The sequence below is a fragment of the Equus przewalskii genome, chromosome 16 (genome assembly GCF_037783145.1).
Source record: "Equus przewalskii isolate Varuska chromosome 16, EquPr2, whole genome shotgun sequence".
Lineage (NCBI taxonomy): Eukaryota > Metazoa > Chordata > Mammalia > Perissodactyla > Equidae > Equus > Equus przewalskii.
The window spans coordinates 8,729,077-8,747,845 of record NC_091846.1 but is presented as its reverse complement, the minus strand read 5'-3'; the positions used below and the strand labels follow the sequence as shown (position 1 = coordinate 8,747,845).

At 43.3% G+C, this 18,769-nt stretch overlaps 1 protein-coding gene across 13 annotated transcripts in view; it reads right to left on the bottom strand.

Annotated features, from left to right (window-relative positions):
* MTUS2 (microtubule associated scaffold protein 2) overlaps window positions 1–18,769 on the bottom strand; it is a 559,616-nt gene that overhangs the window by 120,733 nt on the left and 420,114 nt on the right. For all 13 annotated transcript variants that reach the window (XM_070577881.1, XM_070577872.1, XM_070577884.1 and 10 more), the window contains one exon: window positions 12,058–12,269. In XM_070577881.1, coding sequence (XP_070433982.1) covers window positions 12,058–12,269 — 212 coding nt within the window. The remainder of the gene's footprint in view (window positions 1–12,057; window positions 12,270–18,769) is intronic.

The window sequence follows — 18,769 nt, the reverse complement described above, 5'->3', positions numbered from 1 at the left end:
CCTTCTGTTCTGATTGGACAATTTCTATTTATCTATCTTAAATTTCATTGACTATCATTTCCGTCCAGTGAGTTTCTTATTTTGGTTATTATATTTTTAGTTCTAAAATTTCCATTTGATTCTTCTTTATATCTTCTATTTCTTTGATAAGACTTTCTATCTTTTCATTCATGTTAAGCATACTTGTCTTACTTCTTGGAACATTTGAAAAATAGTTGCATTTAATGTCTTTGTCAAATAAATTAACATCTGTGACATTCTAACTTTACTATCTGTCACCTAGCTTTTCCCAGACAAGCTGAGATTTTCCTGGTTCTTTGGAGGCTGAGCAATTTTAGATTGTGTCTCGGGCATTTTGAATATTACATTATGCAACTCTTGGTACGGTTTAAATACTACTGAAGAGTTGATAGCAGGCAATTTACCAGGTAGAGTTCAGGCTGCAAGTTCCATCCAGCCTTCCGTGGATTGTGTTTCCAGCCTCTGCTCAGTTGGAAAAGTCTTTGAAGTTCTATTAGGGTCTGCCTCATGTGTGCACCAAACAATGGCTGGTGTGGCCCTGGGTGGTAGCCTATCCTGCAGTCCAGTTGTCAGAGTCTACATATGCTGTTAGGATGAGATTCATACATGTACAGCTCAGGGGTGAGCCAGGGACTCCGAGAGAATTTTAAGGGGTCACTCTCCCAGGTTCCTCCCTCTCTCCAGTCTCCACAGTCCTTTCTAGTTCCCTGGGGCTCTTCTTTTTATTCCTCCAGCCAGAAAGCCAGGACTTTAGTTACTCCACTCTGCCGTGCACTTCTCACAACTGTGCTCACATCTGTGACTAAATGGCAGAGGAACAGAGAGCAAACAAAAGCATTGGGTTTAATCCCACCCTCTTGGGACACAGCTCCAACAAGCAGAGAAGAAATTTCCCCTCCCTCAGAGTCTGGCTTTGGCAGGCTCCTGCCACCACCACTGCTGCTGCCACGACCACAAAGGCCTCTCAGAAGTTGGGGGTATGAGAAAAGAGAGAAAATTTTAAAAAAGGATATTTACTTAGCTCTCTCTGAGCGCTAGGAGTTCCCTTTCCCACTTCTGCAGCCAGAAACAGAGGACTTCTCATGGAGCTCCCTCTGCCACATCCAGGTGTCCACTTCCAGGTTTCAAGCTGCACTGAGTTCAGGCCAGGGGATACTGGGGAGAAAAACTTGTAAATTCACCACCAGTTCTGTGATACCTCAAATTCTGGTCTTCCTTCCAGTCTTCCTGCTATATATTACTTTCAGAGTTTTCAAATGGCTGCTCCATGCATCCTGCCCAGGCTGTACAGCTGCATTCAGTGGGAGAGAAAGGGTGGAGGGTGCTTCTTCCATGTCACTCAGAACCAGAATTCGATTGGGATCTTTTGGATCACCTGCTTAGTTTATGTGTTGGGTCTTCATATAAGAAATGATATTCTTTGGAGCTGCTCACTCACAATAGTATACATTAAGATCTGAAGAAGGAAAATTCTGAATATCAAAGTTCTAAAAACTTACTCAGGCCTCTACTTTTGGGGGAAACAGCATCTTGTGGCTCTCACTTAGGAGCCACCTGAATCTGTTTCATGGCTTTCCCTGGGTGTGGTGGATGGTCTTCCATGGATGGGTATTTGTCCCCAGGAGTGGGGCAGAATACTGAGCTTTTGGCCAACCTCATGGTTAATCTCAGAGCTACAATTGTTACTTAGGAAAAGGTCATGTGTTAATACCCTGGTGACACTTTGGAGAACTGTCACTTTTCATGCAACCCTGGTCAGAGGCAAGGGCTATAATAAATGTCCTAAATGGTTTCATCTCGCTCAATGCTGAAAGGCAAAACTCCCCTGTGCATCATTCTGATCATGGTAAGTCAATTTCCTATCTTTGTCAATAAAATACCATGGTTAGAATACTGAACGGAGCATTAGCATTGGAGGCAGGAGACCTGCATGAAGCCTTAATTCTATTGCTTACTAGCCATCAGACCTTAGGCCAGGAACAACTTCTCTTCCTCTGATTCTTTATCTGGGAGATGGAAATACCAAGAGCTCTCCTGCCTGTCTTTCGGCAATGCTGAGAGGATCAAGTGAGGTGCTCTGCAGCCATTAGGTGGGATATTTGGCTGGGATTTTCTTGAAGGAAGACACTGCGTCATATCCACTTTATTATTCTGAGACTCAGCAGGTGCTTGTTAAATATTTGATGAATAAAATAATAAACAAAACATTATTTGATCAAACCAACCTGAGTAATCTATAAAATGGGCATCGAAGCACCTGCATCCAAAGGTTAATGTGAGGATTAAATGAGATAACATACATAAAAAGTATAAAGGGCATAGCAGTGTCCAGGACAGATCAGGTGTTTACAATTACTTTTCCCCTAAATCCTGGAGGCTTTTCAGCAGATTTTGGAGACGAAAGCAACAGGGTCTCAAGACTGCAATAATTGAACATACCTGAATGTAAGAGTCACTGGACCCAAACAGAGTGAGCCTTAAATATCAATAGCTATCTTCATGCTTTTTATGTCTTTTGGAGAACTGACCCCTTTATCGTTATATTGTGCTCCTCTCTCTCTCTGATAATCTTCCTTGTTTTGAAGTCTGCTTTCTCTGAATTTAATATAGCTATTCCAACTCTTTTTTGATTACTGTTAGCATGGTTTATCTTTCTTAATCCCTTTACTTTTAATCTGAGTTTTTATATTTAAATTGTGTTTCTTGTGGACAACATATAGTTATCATTTCTAACTATCTCTGTCTTTTAATTAGTTTGTTTAGACCACTCACATTTAATGTGATTATTGATATACTTGGATTAATAGCTACCATCTTTGTAGCTTTTCTAATCACTGCATTTGTTCTATTTCTTGTTTTTCTTTTTTCTTCTGCCTCTTTATGCTTGTAAAATAAATAGAGAATTCTGGCTCTCTGTTTCTTTCAAGCTGAAACAAAAACTAGGGAAATACTATTGAGGAAGAATTTGAGAAATGATATAATTGCCTATATTATTTTTTCAGCACAATACTTAGGATAAGTCTTGTTTTCAAGAGAACACTGTCATGTAACAGTCTCAATACTTCTGAATTTAAATGCTTCTCTTTCTGTTCCTGGTGGAGCAGAAGCGATGGGCTTTCATCCTCTCCAGGGACTGAATTACAGATAGACTGTTTGACTCTTAGGTTAGTGCAATACATAATTGCTTCTCTGAATTATCTCACAGGCAAACTGCTTGCAGTGTAGGACATAAATCTTATTCTTGCTGTCTTAGTGTTTTGACTTTCAGGAATGAAATGAAAAATGAAAGTAGTTGTGCGTTTTTAATTTCAAATCTAGTTTCAATTAAGTTTGTGGAATAGCTAGGTCTGTGGTTCACACTTTAGTGAACAAGTGGGAGGAGAGCAGCACTTGCTTTTTGTAAAATTCCCTGGAATTTAAGGTAATATTTGGCCTGCAGTCTTTTCTCTGGGCACAGATATTCATTTCCAGACAACGCCCTGTAGATGTCACCATTGCCCCTTCTCACAGCGTGAAGGGAGCCTTCTCACGGCTGCACAGTGGGCTGAAGGGAGGCCAGACTCTGCTAAACTACTGGACTGTCAAGGAACCAGGAAAATCTGGGTGTCCTTACAGATACTCCTCTGAAACTGCCAAACTCTAGGGTATTTCTGTCTCATTTTCATCCACCATCTGGTACCTGGTATAAATCATTCTCACCTTTCAGAAATTCCTCCCTCATTTGCCTTCTATGAGGTGGGATTCTCCTGTTTTCAACAACCTTTCTAACCACCTCCTCTGTTTCCTTCCTTTTCCTCTCCTCCTTCTCTGGCCCCTAAGGGGCGCTGTTGCGTGCCTTCCTTGCTCCTCTGTGTACACTCTCCTGTCAGTGGCATCACTTTTGACATTACTTCTATATAAACGACTCCCAAGTTTAACTTTCCAGAGCTTCCTTTTTCTCTCCTGACATCTACAGGCACATTTAAGTCCCTAATGGAGACCCCAGCATCATAAAGCAGAAACAATCTTGGAAATCAACAAAGGGAGGCTGCACCAGGTGTGGAGGGATGCTGCACGGAACACAAGCAGCACAAGCAGAACGGTGGGAACCCATAAGCTGAGTTAATGTAAGAGAAACAGAAATTCAGAGCCACAGGTAACTATAAAAAATAGAAGCTCCTTCCACCTGAAATTTCTGAGAGAATGGGGGAGACATAGAATACTCCTGGAATGTGGAATGGGATTCTAGACAATTTCTTCTGCATTTCAAAGGGACAGGTGATATTTAAGTTAAAACTATATTTCGGGAGGCGGGGAATGCTCATCCCTATAGGTCCATGATGCACAAAGTGTGCAATTCCTGAGAATATTTTTTAAAAGAGAATCCATGACCTCTTTAAACATTTCTGAGCGATAAACACACATAAGTCTTAAGCTGTTAACACTTAGCATTCCACAGCTTGTGATTTATACTTGGGAGTGGTCGGGCTGGGGTGGGGAGGGTTTACCGTTTATCATCCGGAGCACCGTACACCTGTTAAAACTCAACAAGCCCCCTAATCAGCTCACAACCTGGGTCCTCGGGTCCTGTATGTGCCCTCTCCTTTCCATCGGACCCCTGATCCTCCTTCCGGCCCTTCTCACCTCTTCCCTGGATTATGAGTACCACTAACAGAGCCTCCTAATTGTTCTCTCTGCCTGGAGTTTTCTTTCTACCATCCATCCCATACGCTGCTGCCACATCCACCTTCCTAAAATGCAGCTTCAAACACTTTAGCGCTCTGTCCCAATCTCGCAGTGCCTCCTGACTGCCTCAAACAGACTCCCCTCTCTACTTAGCTATTCAAATCCCCAAACCCTCCCACCTCATTTCCAGTTATTGGCAGTCCCACAGTCCAAGCTTTAGGCAAACTAGACTCTTCACCCTCCCCCTGTCTCAGGGCTGTGCCGCCTGCAATGCCAGCTCCCTCCACCTCTGCCTACAGAAATCTTATTTACTCTCGAAGCCCAATTCACAAGCATCTGTCCTCTCTGAAGGACCCAGTGACCCTGGCTGCAGGACTTGCTCCTTCATGTAGGCTCCCTCAGCATCTCATCAATATTCCTCACATTCCACTCTGTGTTCTAGCAATTTGAACAAGTGTCTCTCCTCCGAATCAGAAGTCAGGGTCTGAGATGTAGTTTTTAAATCTTCCACTTAACAAATGGGTGTTGAATTAAACAGAATGGATGGAGTGGACAGTGATGTGTCTTTGGGATCAGGGATAATTCAAAGGGTGTGTGTGTACTGAGGAGGAGGTGGGGGACGGGGCAGACGTGGAGGAAGGCTCTCAGCATAACTCACTGCAGGCAGCGAGGTGCCTTCCCAGGATGGCCCTGCGCTCCCGGTTCCAGCCCCAGATGGAAAGGCACAGCACAATCCAGCATGCCACTTGTACCTTTCAGCAAGAAGATGGAGAAAGCAGCCCAGAGCCGGCTCGGCCACCTTAACTACTCCACACTTCTCTCCCCCTCCCTCTCTGCACTGACAGTTTTCCTGAGAAGTTACAGGAGATAATAATATCCTCAGAAATTCACTCAAGTTTTAAAGGCTCCACAGAAGTTTGTAACTGAAAAATGATTTTTCCAAAGAGAAAAATCTAATTTATATTTTTAAAACTGTGATCATCACATATCAGGTGCACTTAAAGCGGGCTTTACCAATTAACAGGCACACTCCACCACCTGAGGAAGAGCCGAGCACTTTCTGGTAAATCACAGCGTGGCCTCACAGAGTCGGAGGAACTGACTCAAAGCACAGACCCCAGAGCATGAGAGCCCCTTCGCTCCAGTCTTGTCTCTGAAGTTGGACCTTTAGTTACACCATTTTACAGAAAAATGGAGGCCTAGGAAAGTTAGCAAACTCACCTCTCACAGGAAAGAGGTTGTGGAGCTGAGGCAAACATATCTCCCATCTCCTCAGGCGGTAAGTATTTTTTAAAGTTATCATTCCTTCCACTTGTTTTTACTTGGAGGGGAGTTTACATAAAGTCAATCTATTTTCAGTGACATTTAAGCAGAGACTTTGGTGTTTCCCAGAGGGCACGGGTCTGGATAGCTGCGTGGCGTGGCCTTGCTACGTGCTATTCCCACTACGCTCTGCTGCCTCCTTGAGCTGTAGGAAAATGACACCGCATTCTGCATCTTAGAGTATGTTAAGGGCGAGCAATTTTACTGCAGACAACTTTTCACCAACCGCCAACCAGGGTCTGGGGAAAGCCTGCAGGTCCCCTCTCAAAAGGAGCAGATGAAACTCATCTTTCGTCTCCCATGGCGTCCATCTGTATTCAAAAGGGTATAATTTAATTTTAAGCAAGAAACCATTTATAACGAATTGTAAGAGGGATGAACTGAATGGGGGCAATTAGTTTCTACCTTAGTCAAGTATCTATTCTTATTTTATTACACCTTATTATGAAATCAGGCCCCAGTATTGAGAATCTTCCAGAAAAGTTGAGAAGACTTTCCAATTTTGAGTTTTATTTTCTACCTACCATGATGTGTTCTGTTATTGACACGCCAGGCCGGTGGTTCTTATTACTTCAAAGAGCTGGTTGGCAAGCGAGGGGATTTTCATCCCCTGATACTGCGAATATTTTGATATTTGGCGTTATGCTAAGAATTTCCTTAAGCTAGAGTCCTAAGAGTAAATGCAAACACTCCCGGTTCTTCCAGCAGGGGTACTGTAGGGACATTCACTTCCATGACACATAACGTTCTTTCAGAACAACAATCATCGGAACGGCCAATTGACCGCGTCACTAACATTTCCCACCAGGTAATATGCTGAAGAGCTGTCAGAAATGCCAACCTAAGTGCTCACATTTTCTCTAAACCTTGAGTTATTCAAGGCAAAATTAATGGGAAAGAAGATAATCACAGGGCATTGTTTATAAAGGGGAGGGGCGCAAAACACTGTATTTAAATGGCCATATTTTAGGATTTAGGGAGCAACAAACAGCTTACTGTTTTCAATTTTGATCAGGTGTAACTACTGCTCTGAAATCTCCACTCGGTGGGCACGTCTCTGAAATACGAAGTCCTTTGGCGGGTGCACATAATGGCTTCTCTACTGCTTTTGGAGCTTGAGGGCAGACGTTCATCCTGATGAATCCCTGGGTTTAAAATCTGAATGTATTAAATGGCTAAAGCAAGCAAGTATTTATTTTACAAAAGGATTCTACCTCTGTCTCTTCTCTTCTCCGCCCTGACCAAAGAACGGAGCCAAGTGCTCTGGAGCAAGGAAGATGAATCTGGACCATCTTCACTATGAGGAGCAGGCCATCTGTTCTGGAGGAATCTCCGCACTTTTAGGAACAGTTCCCAAGTCCCTAGATCTCTCTTCATAAACCATTAACTAATCTACCAAGAGCTTAAAGACAGGGAGGGGGGCACCATTTTGCAGGCAATAGGTGAGTGTTCCCTTCCCACACCTGCTCTTCCTTACTCTTTACTCATCCCAAAGCCTGCCCATGTCTCCATCCCGGCTCTTCCCAGTCTCCTCCTCAGGCCACTCCCTTCCCATTCACAATAAGTGGGCTTGTACCTGAGCACATGCCACTTTTTTATGGCAACAGGTTAAATATCACCTTAGATCATTTTCTGGTAGCATCCTGTATAAGTGTTTAAAGTTTAGATTACTGTTTCACTTTTTTTGCAATAAATTTTTTTTTCCCCTTAACTACATCAAAAGCACTTTGACGGCTGGGGGGCCGAGGGAGAGGTAGCATTGCAATATAGCGGAGCAACACGGGTGCTGCTTAGGAACTGACCTGCCTTCGTGTTATGGCTCCATCACTTCCTCATTATGTTCTTTGGAGGGCCAAATAATCTCCCTGAGCCTCAGTTTCCCCAACTGTCACATGAGAATAATAACTACACCAGCTAGGGTCGTTGTGAGGGTTAAAATAATGTATGTAAGGTGCCTAGGATATAGGAGCTGATCAATAAACAGGAGCGATATTGTTATTTAGGATCTCTGCCTTGTACTTTTTTGAATCCTCCATGGAACCTTTTATGGGAGAGGCAAGGTTGATAAAAATCTTCTACTAACATAAGTGAACTGAAGTTGAAAAGTTGAAGCTGGAACATACAAACTATATTTAAAATATGTACCCTTAACCAACAACAAAAACATAGATGAAGTGAATGTAGCACAATGTTAATAAGTCTTAAATATAGATGATGAGTGCTTGGGTCTTATACTTTCTACTCTTCACTATTTAAAAATTTTTTGTGATAAAAGGTCAAATAGTAAAAGCAATATATATATATATGTATATATACACACACACACATATATACATATACACACAACACACACACACATTGGGGAGGCGCCGATGCATTATTAATTTTTGTTAATTGATTGACGTAAATTTTCATGCCTTTTATGCCTAAACTATTTAATAATAAATAAAAAACAAAAACCATCATCTACTATCACATTCATCAGTTACCGAAGAAAATGACATATATCAGTATGAAAAAATATTTAATAACTATAATAAATCTTATTAAAATAAAATGAAAATAAATACACCCTCAGATGTAACTTGGATAAAACTTGACGTTACAGGGGAGGCACACCTCTTAATACAGGACTATCGTCCGGATTATTCCCTGGATTAGCCACCAGGGGCTGCTAAAGAGTAGCATTCCCAGGAACCGGGCAGCAAGAGAAAGATAAAAACCATTCAACTTGACCCTGAGAGGTGCGAGTCCCTGGGAGTCACGCTCATTATTACACCGCCCGGAGTCTGGGACCAGAGATTTCAGCAGATCCTTTGGCCTGTGGTGAGGACCATGCCTTGTCACAGGGGCAGAGCTGCCTGCAACCAGCGCAAGTGTGAAGCTGGTGTTGGCACCTAAACGTGGCATCTTAGCATCCCCGGGCACTGGGCTCACTCAGGCTGTGTCACAGCTGACAACTTTCACGGCTGCTCTGCCACGAGCTGTAACGTGTGGGGCAGAGATGGAAGATTCTTATCTAGGCTTCTAATTCCTTTTTCCAGTCACTTCCCACACAGTGAGACTTACTTCCAATATACACTTAATGGCATCAGCACACTCTGGAAAAAATATATAGCAGCTAAATAAGCTAGACTAGAAAATTATTTCTGTCCTTAAAGTACAGCCCAGACCAAACCCTGTGTTTTAACTTTATGTATCTCACATATCTCTGATTCATCTCCCTTGAGAGTAAAACATTTGAAGGTAAGGCTTTGTCAGATTTCCTTGTACTCAGAAAGAACGTCTTACTGACTGTTCAAAGTACCTTTGCCAATTAATTCATCACATTCTCACAATAACCTTGTGAGGAGTTATTATTAATCCTATTTGAAATCGAGGAAACTGAGACTCAAAGATGACTGATCAGAGGTGACTCGGCTAGCAGGAGGCCAAGCGAGGAAAAGGACGTTATTCCTTCTGGTGATGATGACAAAGCTCAAAGAGGGGCAGTAACTTGCTCAAGATCTCATAGCTACATGCAGGTGGAGATGGGACCGACTCCTTGCTGGTGCCGTGCCCTCTCTCCACTATGCCATGCTTTGCAGATGAATATGCTATAGCATAGAAAAGATATATGTGTAGAGTTCCAGCAAAGTCTTCTAACTGGAAGTGCAAAAAGATATTGTCTTTTCAGGCAAGCTATAAGGGTCATGCTCTTCACAGCTGGCATGCTCAGCTATGACCATTTCTCGCACATAATAATGATACATCGGCTACCCAAGACAGTGACACTGAACGTTTCAGGATTACCAGACCTCACAGTAGAGGGCTCCATCACTGGAGGTTCCCAGGTTGCTTTGCCTCTATTTTCCCAGGTGCTCTACTGCATGTCACACCTCCTGGTCTAATTTGGTATTATTGGTAAACTCTCAGATCAATCATCTTAAACCACACAGAATACACGACAGCCTGTGTGGCAGATACCTGTGTTCAAATACAGACTTTTTTTAACTTGTCCATTTTTTCTTCTGGGGTTTATCTGGAGAGAGAGTTGAGACCAGAAAGACAGAGAAGAGAACACACTGTGTGGGAGATGAAATGCCACGGTCATCTGGGAGGCCTGTCTGGAGCTACTGGCTACGGCTTACTGAAAAGAAAATGAAGTTCATGTCCCCCACCCGTCTTGCTGAAATGTCATACTGTGTGCAGCTCCAGCAGTAGGGAGGCCCAACGGAGATGCCCACGAATCACCTGCTGGCCTTTTTTGGTCTCTGACTTAAGACCTGTGTGTATGCTGCAGAGAAATAAAACTCACACTCATGGGCCAACATGGAATTTTCCTGGGGCACAGAAATGCATAACCATGGGGAACCAAGCCTTAATTTTGGCACAAGGACTTCTTTTCTGCCATGATGCCACAAATGGGGCCCAAAAGTTCCAACTTTAAAACACAGTACATCTTACCAATATGTTCTATCAATGTCTGTTGATGTGTCTGTCCACGTGAAACCTCTGTCCAGGATGTGTTATGGCATTGTGGATGATGCACGGAAGGAGTAATCCCAGAGCGGGCAGAGTAACAAGGTAAATGTTACCACTGAACTTCAGTGAACAACCCTGTTTTCCTTTCTTTATCAAAGAGGGGACAGTCAGCAGAAAATATACATCCAGCTGAAGAACAAAAACATGCCACTCTTTCTCTAAGAACAAGAATGTTCAACGTTTTCCATGGCAAGTCAGGCCTCTTTGGTGCTCAAAAATATGTTTGTAATTTTAATTCTTACGAGGGTGGGTGTATAGCTACTTCAGTTGTTCAAGGTTGACACCAGCAGTACTAGGCCAGAAAGGAAGACACGAAATTCAAATTGGTCATTCATTGCTGGTGTTAAAATTCTGGTTAGGGGAGAGGCTGAAACTATTGGTAAAACTGAATTCTGTCCACGTTGTCTTTCATTACAACAACTAATTGGTTAATTGGCTCTTTCTTTTTTTTAGCATAAAAAGAAAACAACAGAAATGAGCAGCTCAAGCTTCTATATGGGGCAAGGGGAAGGCAGAGGATGTCATGGAAGGCCAGAGCCCTCCGCACTCTAAGGGTCAGATGATAAACAAACCAGTGGGCATGGTGCTACTTCACAGTCTTCTGATTTTCCTCTTTAAATTAGCCGGAGATCCAGTCAGCTGACTTTCTTATTTGGAGAGCACTTATACAGAATTTTTACTTCCTCCCTTTTATAGATACCAGAAGGTCCACATAGGAAACTCAAAATGCCCTATGAGTTTTTAATACACTAATTCATAATGTTTAAACCTTGAAGGCAAATGTTCATTTTCTCCCCCAAACATGCCTTGGGCCACCTCAAGGTGAAGCAGAAATGCACTCAATCAGACAGCAGGCTTCCACCAGCCTCTGCTCCCTGTCAAGAGACGGGAAGCTGAACTACACCACAGCTAATGACAGACTCAGTGTCCAGACAGCCCTGGAGCCTCTGGACACTTAGTTGCTGAGAAGAAACCAATCCTCTCTGCGTTTTCCGAAAAACTGAGGGAGCAGGGAGGACCCTGTGGCCCCATGTTCCACAAACCTTGTGAGCGTGGCCCTGAGGAGACGCCCTAAGGCCTGGCACTTTCCATCTCTCCTCAACAAAGTGGGACAGCACTGTGGCCCTGTCTCCCTCTGATCTGAAATGGGCACGAATTTCAGAATCTGGCCATTTCCTCTCCACAGTGCACACAATCACATATTCCATTTTCCTCAGAGATCTCACCTTCAAGATATTCATTAATATCTTTTTCTTTCTTTTTAACATAATTTTCTCTTTTGGCATCAAGATGATTAAATCATTCTTCCCTGGCTAATTTCTTTCACATCTCAGTATAAACTTGGGTCCCAAGACATTATATGACGCTGCCGGAGATTTTGTATGACTTTATGAAAATCAAACCTGAACTCTAACGCCAAACCCAAACCAAAAAACCCATACACACCACACACAACCATCACCACCACCAACCCCCTCGCCCCCAAACAGAAAGGCCTTCAACATTCCCCGAATGTGGCCTCACCTTCCCAAAGAAGTGCTGTGTGGACACGGCGAGGGCCTCGAAGCCACGGAAGGCCCTCCTCAGCTCGCCCCGCACGAGGCCCAGCTGCCTGGCCTGCTGCTCGCATCTCTCCTTCAGCCGCTGGACCAACTGCCGCTCAGCTTCGCGGGCCTGCAGGTCTGGCTTCGGGGGAAACCCATTTCGGGGAGCTGTGGTCCTCTGCTTGGGGTACCCTATAATGAAGAAACAGTCACTTGTAAAAAAAAGATTCAGACCAAATGTGACAGAAGGATTTCATCAAGAGCAAGTGGCCGAGAAGGAAGAGCCCATGGTTTGTCAGATTAGCGATTCGACAAAACAGACTTGAAAATATTTGCTCCATTTATGTGGTTTCAAGGGCAAGTTTTCATGCTTAGAAAAAGAATAACAGACAAATTTGCCAAATTCCCTTCAGCTTCCTATATTTCTTCCAGACCTGCTGAGAGAGACTGAAGCCGTTTCTTTTTTCTTCAAGGGGCTTGCTCTTTGAAAATGTCTGATGGGAAGTAACTCGATCAATCCGGGTCAAAGTCAGAATTATAACCCAGCAAACTTTAATTGGGCACCAGGGAGTAACGCCTACATGCCCCTTCCTTCCCTTTTCGTGGTCGCTCTAGTGACCCTTTCTTCAATGTCAAGCCAAATCACACCTCTGACGACCTTTGCTCCAGGGACTTCTGGCTTTAAACTCCTACAGCATCAATGTCCTCCAAAGTATTCCCCCATGTGACCACTCACACCACCTCTGTGGCTAAAGGTCCAGTCCAGTCACGCACCAGCACAGTTAGAAGAAAGTGCTGATTCCCTACCAGCCCACAAGGCCTCTGAGATCTGGCTCCTGTCAGGAAAAGATTGGGTGTGGGGGGCCACAGAGGAAGCAGCCAGAAGCTCCGCCTGGGGGTGGGGACAGGGTGGGGGAGGCTTTGAGGAGAGGTGACTTTTAGGCTGCAGCTGGAAGGAGTAAAGGCAAGGCCCCAGGAAAGAGCACAGAGACAAGCACTGCATCATGGCCAAGGACCCCGGGTCAGCAAGAGTCTGCCTTGGAACTGCTGTCCTTCTGGCGTGCGGCTCAGACACACCTGACACCCGCACAGGACCTCGTGCTGGACAATGGACTCCCATTCCAAAGGCACGTTCTTTCCTTTGCTCAAGTAGACGGTGTCCTAGAGGACATGACATGGACGCTGACCGCACAAGTATGAACAAACTTCGATGCTTCAAACATTCTTTTGTCTCCCCGCTCTGCTTCCAAAATATCAGCGAGTAACATACAAAACAAACGGAAAACGGTCGTCTCTTCAGTACCTGACACGCTGAGACACAGCAGAATAAGGGCTTCTGAGCACACAAGTGGCCTTGTCTTTTAAGGGGAAAGGGGCTAATTGATCTAAATACTTCTGATTATTAATTTAATGGTAACCATGCTAATTTTAATTAAATCTTCCTCTTACGAAATCATCAGAGATTGTAATGCAACCTCACATATGACACATCTTAAACTATTATGACTTAATGGATAGTAGAATGTGCAATTATTGCTTCTTATCAACTGTCTATGTTAGTAGAGTAAATAATATTCCAGGAAATTCATTTGCCCATTGCAGGCAAGATTGCTTAATATATACTTAATCCCAACATTCTCAACACTGAAAATGAAAGAAAAATAACAACCAACAGAATGTGAGTGATTTTACTACCAGCATCAAGCTCTAAGACACAGCCTAAGATGGAAGGTAGGTTTTTCATGACTACTGTTCGCCACTTTATTGTTGTAGCTGCTGATTTTATAAAACACTCCAGTGTTTTAATTAATGCATTGAGGTCCCCGGTGCCTGACACCATTACAACAGAAGGCACTTCTTTTAGAAATTTGAAGGAATAATAAAACATATTTCCAGTTTAGGGATTTAAAGCTGACTGGGATCACGGCATACAGAGGCACCTCTGAGCTTGTGGATATTAGGAAGCACTCACGTCGTCATGTATTTTTGGCCGTCAGAGCTATCCCCTGTTATTATTATTATTATTATCATTATCATTATTATTAGGTTCTCAATTACACTCAACGGTAAATGGACAATATAAAAGGATTTGGTGAGATCCTATTCTTGGTGTTAACTTTGACACAGGTATTATTATATTATTACTCACACACTTAAAATCCCAGTGTTCTGTGGAACACCAGTGCACTCAGTCCACATTTCTATTCCTGGGGCCACCAAATTGACATTCTGGGCCAAGAAAGAGGCTCCTCTGAGAATATCAGCTTTTGGTACTAACACACCAGGTGAAAGGTTAGCTGCTTTGTGACGGCAAACCACCTCATGAAACCAGTCCTTGTCTGGGGTCCCTGGTTGGCTGCACATCTGCCACCCAACCGCTGCCACAGCACAGACTAAGGCTCAGGCCCCAGGCTAAGATTGTAGGAAGGAAATGCAGGGAAACAAGGATTTTTTTTTGCTTTATTTATTGCTTTTAGTTGAAAAGGGACCTGCCATTTTCTAAATATATCAAATATAACTTTGCCTAGGAATAACAATCATTTTACAGTCGGTACCATATTTCTGGTCCTCACAAAATCTGTATTCTTTCTTGTGCTGTCATTTTGTGTTAAGTACTTCTATAGTGAACTGTCCCTTACTTTCCTGTCCACCTCTATCTCAGACTATCCTCAGGATGGTACATAAGGACAGGCTTCTCTACCATGTTGGGGACAGAGAGCTTCTGTTGAAAGACGACGACTGACACACAGCCAGCTTCACTTGTTTCATTAAAAATTTAGGAGGATTTTGCTTGCCTCTGCTGTCTTCTCTTAAAAGCTAGCACACAATGAAACGAAAATGCCGATCTGCTTAGGAAGTAAGGGGTTAATGGGGCCATGAGATAGAAAACCTCTGGAGGTGAGTGGGTCACCTGGAGCTGGTGGAGCTCATGGCGGCACTGGATGGCATGTGGCGATCTTATACCTGTGTTTCTCGGGAAAAGCCACTGTGCATGCTTTCTATGAGGGGCATGCCATGTCCCCTGAAGACACTGCGGGTGCTGGAAGGTTTCGTTATCACCTCCCTCTCTGTTCCTTGTGGTATTTATATTGCTTCTGGGGTGCTTGAAGTTTCAAAGCAGGCAGGCGTGCCAGTGACCTCTCTCTGTGGTCAGGCTGAGCCTCCCGACATGGGTTTAGTTCTTCTCAAAAAATCAAAACTCTGGTCTCCCACAATATCCTTCCGATTTCCACCCAGTTGAACAAGGAAGCTGATATTAATGAATAAATACCTTCAAAATAAGGCTTAGTCATGGTTTTGGAGTCTTTAAAGGAAGTGAACAAGAGAGCAGAAATACTAATTTTTTACTGACTGCCCCTTATAAACTTCCCGACTGTGGATGAGGCTTCTGCTCAATGCAACTCTTCGACAGGAAATGCATGGATGGAAATACCTAGACTCGGTCCTGCCATGACCAGAGCTGACTTCATATGTATACTTCATGTCATGGGTTTTTGGGGAGGGGGATGAAAATATTTGACAACTTTTATTGAGCACCTACTATGTGTACGATATGTGCAAGGCCCAGAGGGGAGTGCAAAGGAATGTGGCCCTGTCCTTGACCTTAGGCAATCCTTGTCAGGCGGGGCCCAGTCAGGCCTGGATTTCAGGTCTTGTGACTCCTTATCCAGGGCTCTTACACTTAAGCACAGGTGGATCCACTCGACAGCATCTCTAACAGATCTCACAGGCTTGGGAGCACACTCTAAATCCAGACCATCCTCTTCTTCCTCAATCTTGCCCCAATCCCAGTTTCTTTTTAGCTCTCCTATTAGCTGCATAACTCTGATTAGGGGTGGAGAGAATCTACAATGATCCCAGTGACAACTGGCAACTTGGAGGAAAAAGCCAGTAACCTTCTTCTCTCACAAAGGTGAATGCAAGCAGTTTGCGTGCAAAGGCTGAGCACTAGGGAGAACACAGCCCTTGAAAATGGAAAGACGATATTAAAAATTCATTGGCAGCTATCCAGAGGATTCTAATGGATGGAAAAGCTTAGTTTAATTTTAAATCTGGAAGCTTAACTGACACGATAACAAACGAACAGTGTAGCCTTAGATCCTGTGTATTTACAACATCAGAGAAGGCCCATGACCTTAACACTTGTAAACATGAAAGGAAAGAATTATAGGACACAACTTTAATAGGGTTCTGGCTTAAAGAAAAGTACTTCATGAGTCTGGTCAACATCTTAACATAAAGGAAACCTGTTCCTTGCAGACTGGCACCAGCAGGACACCCCAAGGAGCACATGTGCTGAGCTCTTTGTGGTCTTGGACAGGCTTTACTTCTCTTAAGCTGATCTAAATTTATTTCAGAAAATTTTGCCCAGTAGCACACTATTTTCCTAGAAGGGTGAAGAGCAGATGGCATGAGGGTAGGAAATTTCCTTCCAGCCAGTCCTAGGCAGGGGTGAGGGCAGGAATGACTAAATTGGGCAGCACCCACCCACATGGTAAGTAAGTGACCTGCTACACTCTAGAAAGGAGAGCTTTACATTTCACATTCCAAGGAAAGAGCAGACTCATTTCTACTTGAGGTAAGAACAGAAAAAACAGGAAGTTACAATCAGGGTTTCCCAGGCCAACTATGAAAAATTTGTCACTCTAATCCACTCTCTAGCAAAATAAAAATTGACATAAAGTATTCTCATTTTCAGGAAATTTCTTATTATTCACAAGAAATACAAGTGCTATTTACAAGATAAATATAAATTTCTCTTTTCTCCAGGAGTGAAAAATCATGGTTTATCTTATAATATGTAATACATATTATATTACATTTTTTATATTAAAACATATAGCTACTTCTAGCCAAGATAGAGTAAGGATCAGACTTACCTTTTGATCTGAAACTACCCCAAAAAATTTGGCGTAAATATATAAGACAATGGTCTTCAAGACATTAACATTAGGCGATGAAGCATAGTGATCCCCAAGAGTCGGCAAACGAATGAGGGGATCCCCGCAGTTGCCTCAGCCCATTGCCTGGAGCCACTTTCCCAGCTGTGGCACAGCGAGTCACCCAGGCGGAGGCTGCTGTCTTCCCCGAGTTGAGAAAATGGAGCTGGGGGCTCAGGGAGGTCAGAGGTTACAAGGCAGAGCGGCAGAGAGGAGAGAGTTCCACAGAGAAAGAACTTAGGAGATGTGCAGAGGGTCCCATCGAGTTTTTAGCCAAGTTCTGATCAGTGCCCGCCTGTGAGGAGAGTATCCGACGCCAGGGAAAGAATTCCACAAAGGACTAGAGGGAACAAGCCCCAGAGCTCCCAGAGGCCAGAAACAGTCCCTGTTCCCCTGAGCCAGGTGGAAAACCTCATCACTCACAGGGCATCAAGGAGAGCACTCAGAAGGGTGTCGCCTCGGTAGTGTGGCAAAACTACCCCCAGATTAATTGCTAATTCGGACCGGCCTAACGAGGCTGAAAAGCAAGACCCAAAATGATCAAACTCCTTCCAAGTAGCATAGTTCTATTCAACAGCAAAGCTCAGGAATATTTACAGGAATAAAAAATATCCAGGACCCTACAAGGAAAAATTTACAATGTCTGGCATCTAAAAACACTCTCAGGCATGCACATAAGCAGGATATACAACCCATAATGAGGAGAAAGTGCAGTCAACTGAAGCCCACCAAGAAATGACACAGATGATTAACAGATATTATAATAATGTCCCATATGTTCAAGAAGCTAGAGGAATGATCGAATATGTCAAGCAGAAACAAAGAAGATTTAAAAAAAGACCTGAATAAAAATTTTAGAGATTGAAAACTCAAATGTCTGAGATAAAAAATACACTGGATGATGGGGGCTGGCCCCGTGGCCGAGTGGTTAAGTTTGCGCGCTCCGCTGCAGGCGGCCCAGTGTTTCGTTGGTTCGAATCCTGGGCGCGGACATGGCACTGCTCATCAAACCACGCTGAGGCAGCATCCCACATGCCACAACTAGAAGGACCCACAACGAAGAATATACAACTATGTACTGGGGAAGAAAAAGGAAAAAAATAAAACCTTTAAAAAAAAATACACTGGATGAGACTAAGAGTAGATGAGATACCACATAAGAAAAGATTAATGACATGAATTTTTATAGTAGCATTATTCATAGAAGCCAAAAATTGGAAACAGCCCAATTGCCCATTGGGTGAATGGATAAACAAAGTGTGATATACCCATGTAACATTATTGAGCTGAAAACAGGAATGGAATACTGAGTCATGCTTTGACATGGATGAAACTTGAAAATATTATAAGTGAAAGAAATCAACACAAAAGGCCACACATTATATGATTTCATTTATGTGAAAAGGTCCATAAAACAGAAAGTAGACTAGTGGTCGTCAGTTGCTGGGGGAAGCAGGGAATGGTGAGTAACTACTAATGGGTATGGTGTCTTCTGGGGTTGATGAAAATGTTCTGGAATTAGTGGTGACAATTGCACAACCTTGTGAATATACTAAAAATCACTGAATTGTACACTTTAAAAGGGTGAATTTTATGGTATATGAATCATAGCTTAACTAATAAAAACACAATAAGGATGTTTTGATGGGCCCATTTGGACATGGGGACATTTTGCTGCCATTTTATCAAAATGCCAGTATCAAGACAGCTGCATCCCGTGTCCCTTCAAAATGTAGTGTCTGCTATCAAGAA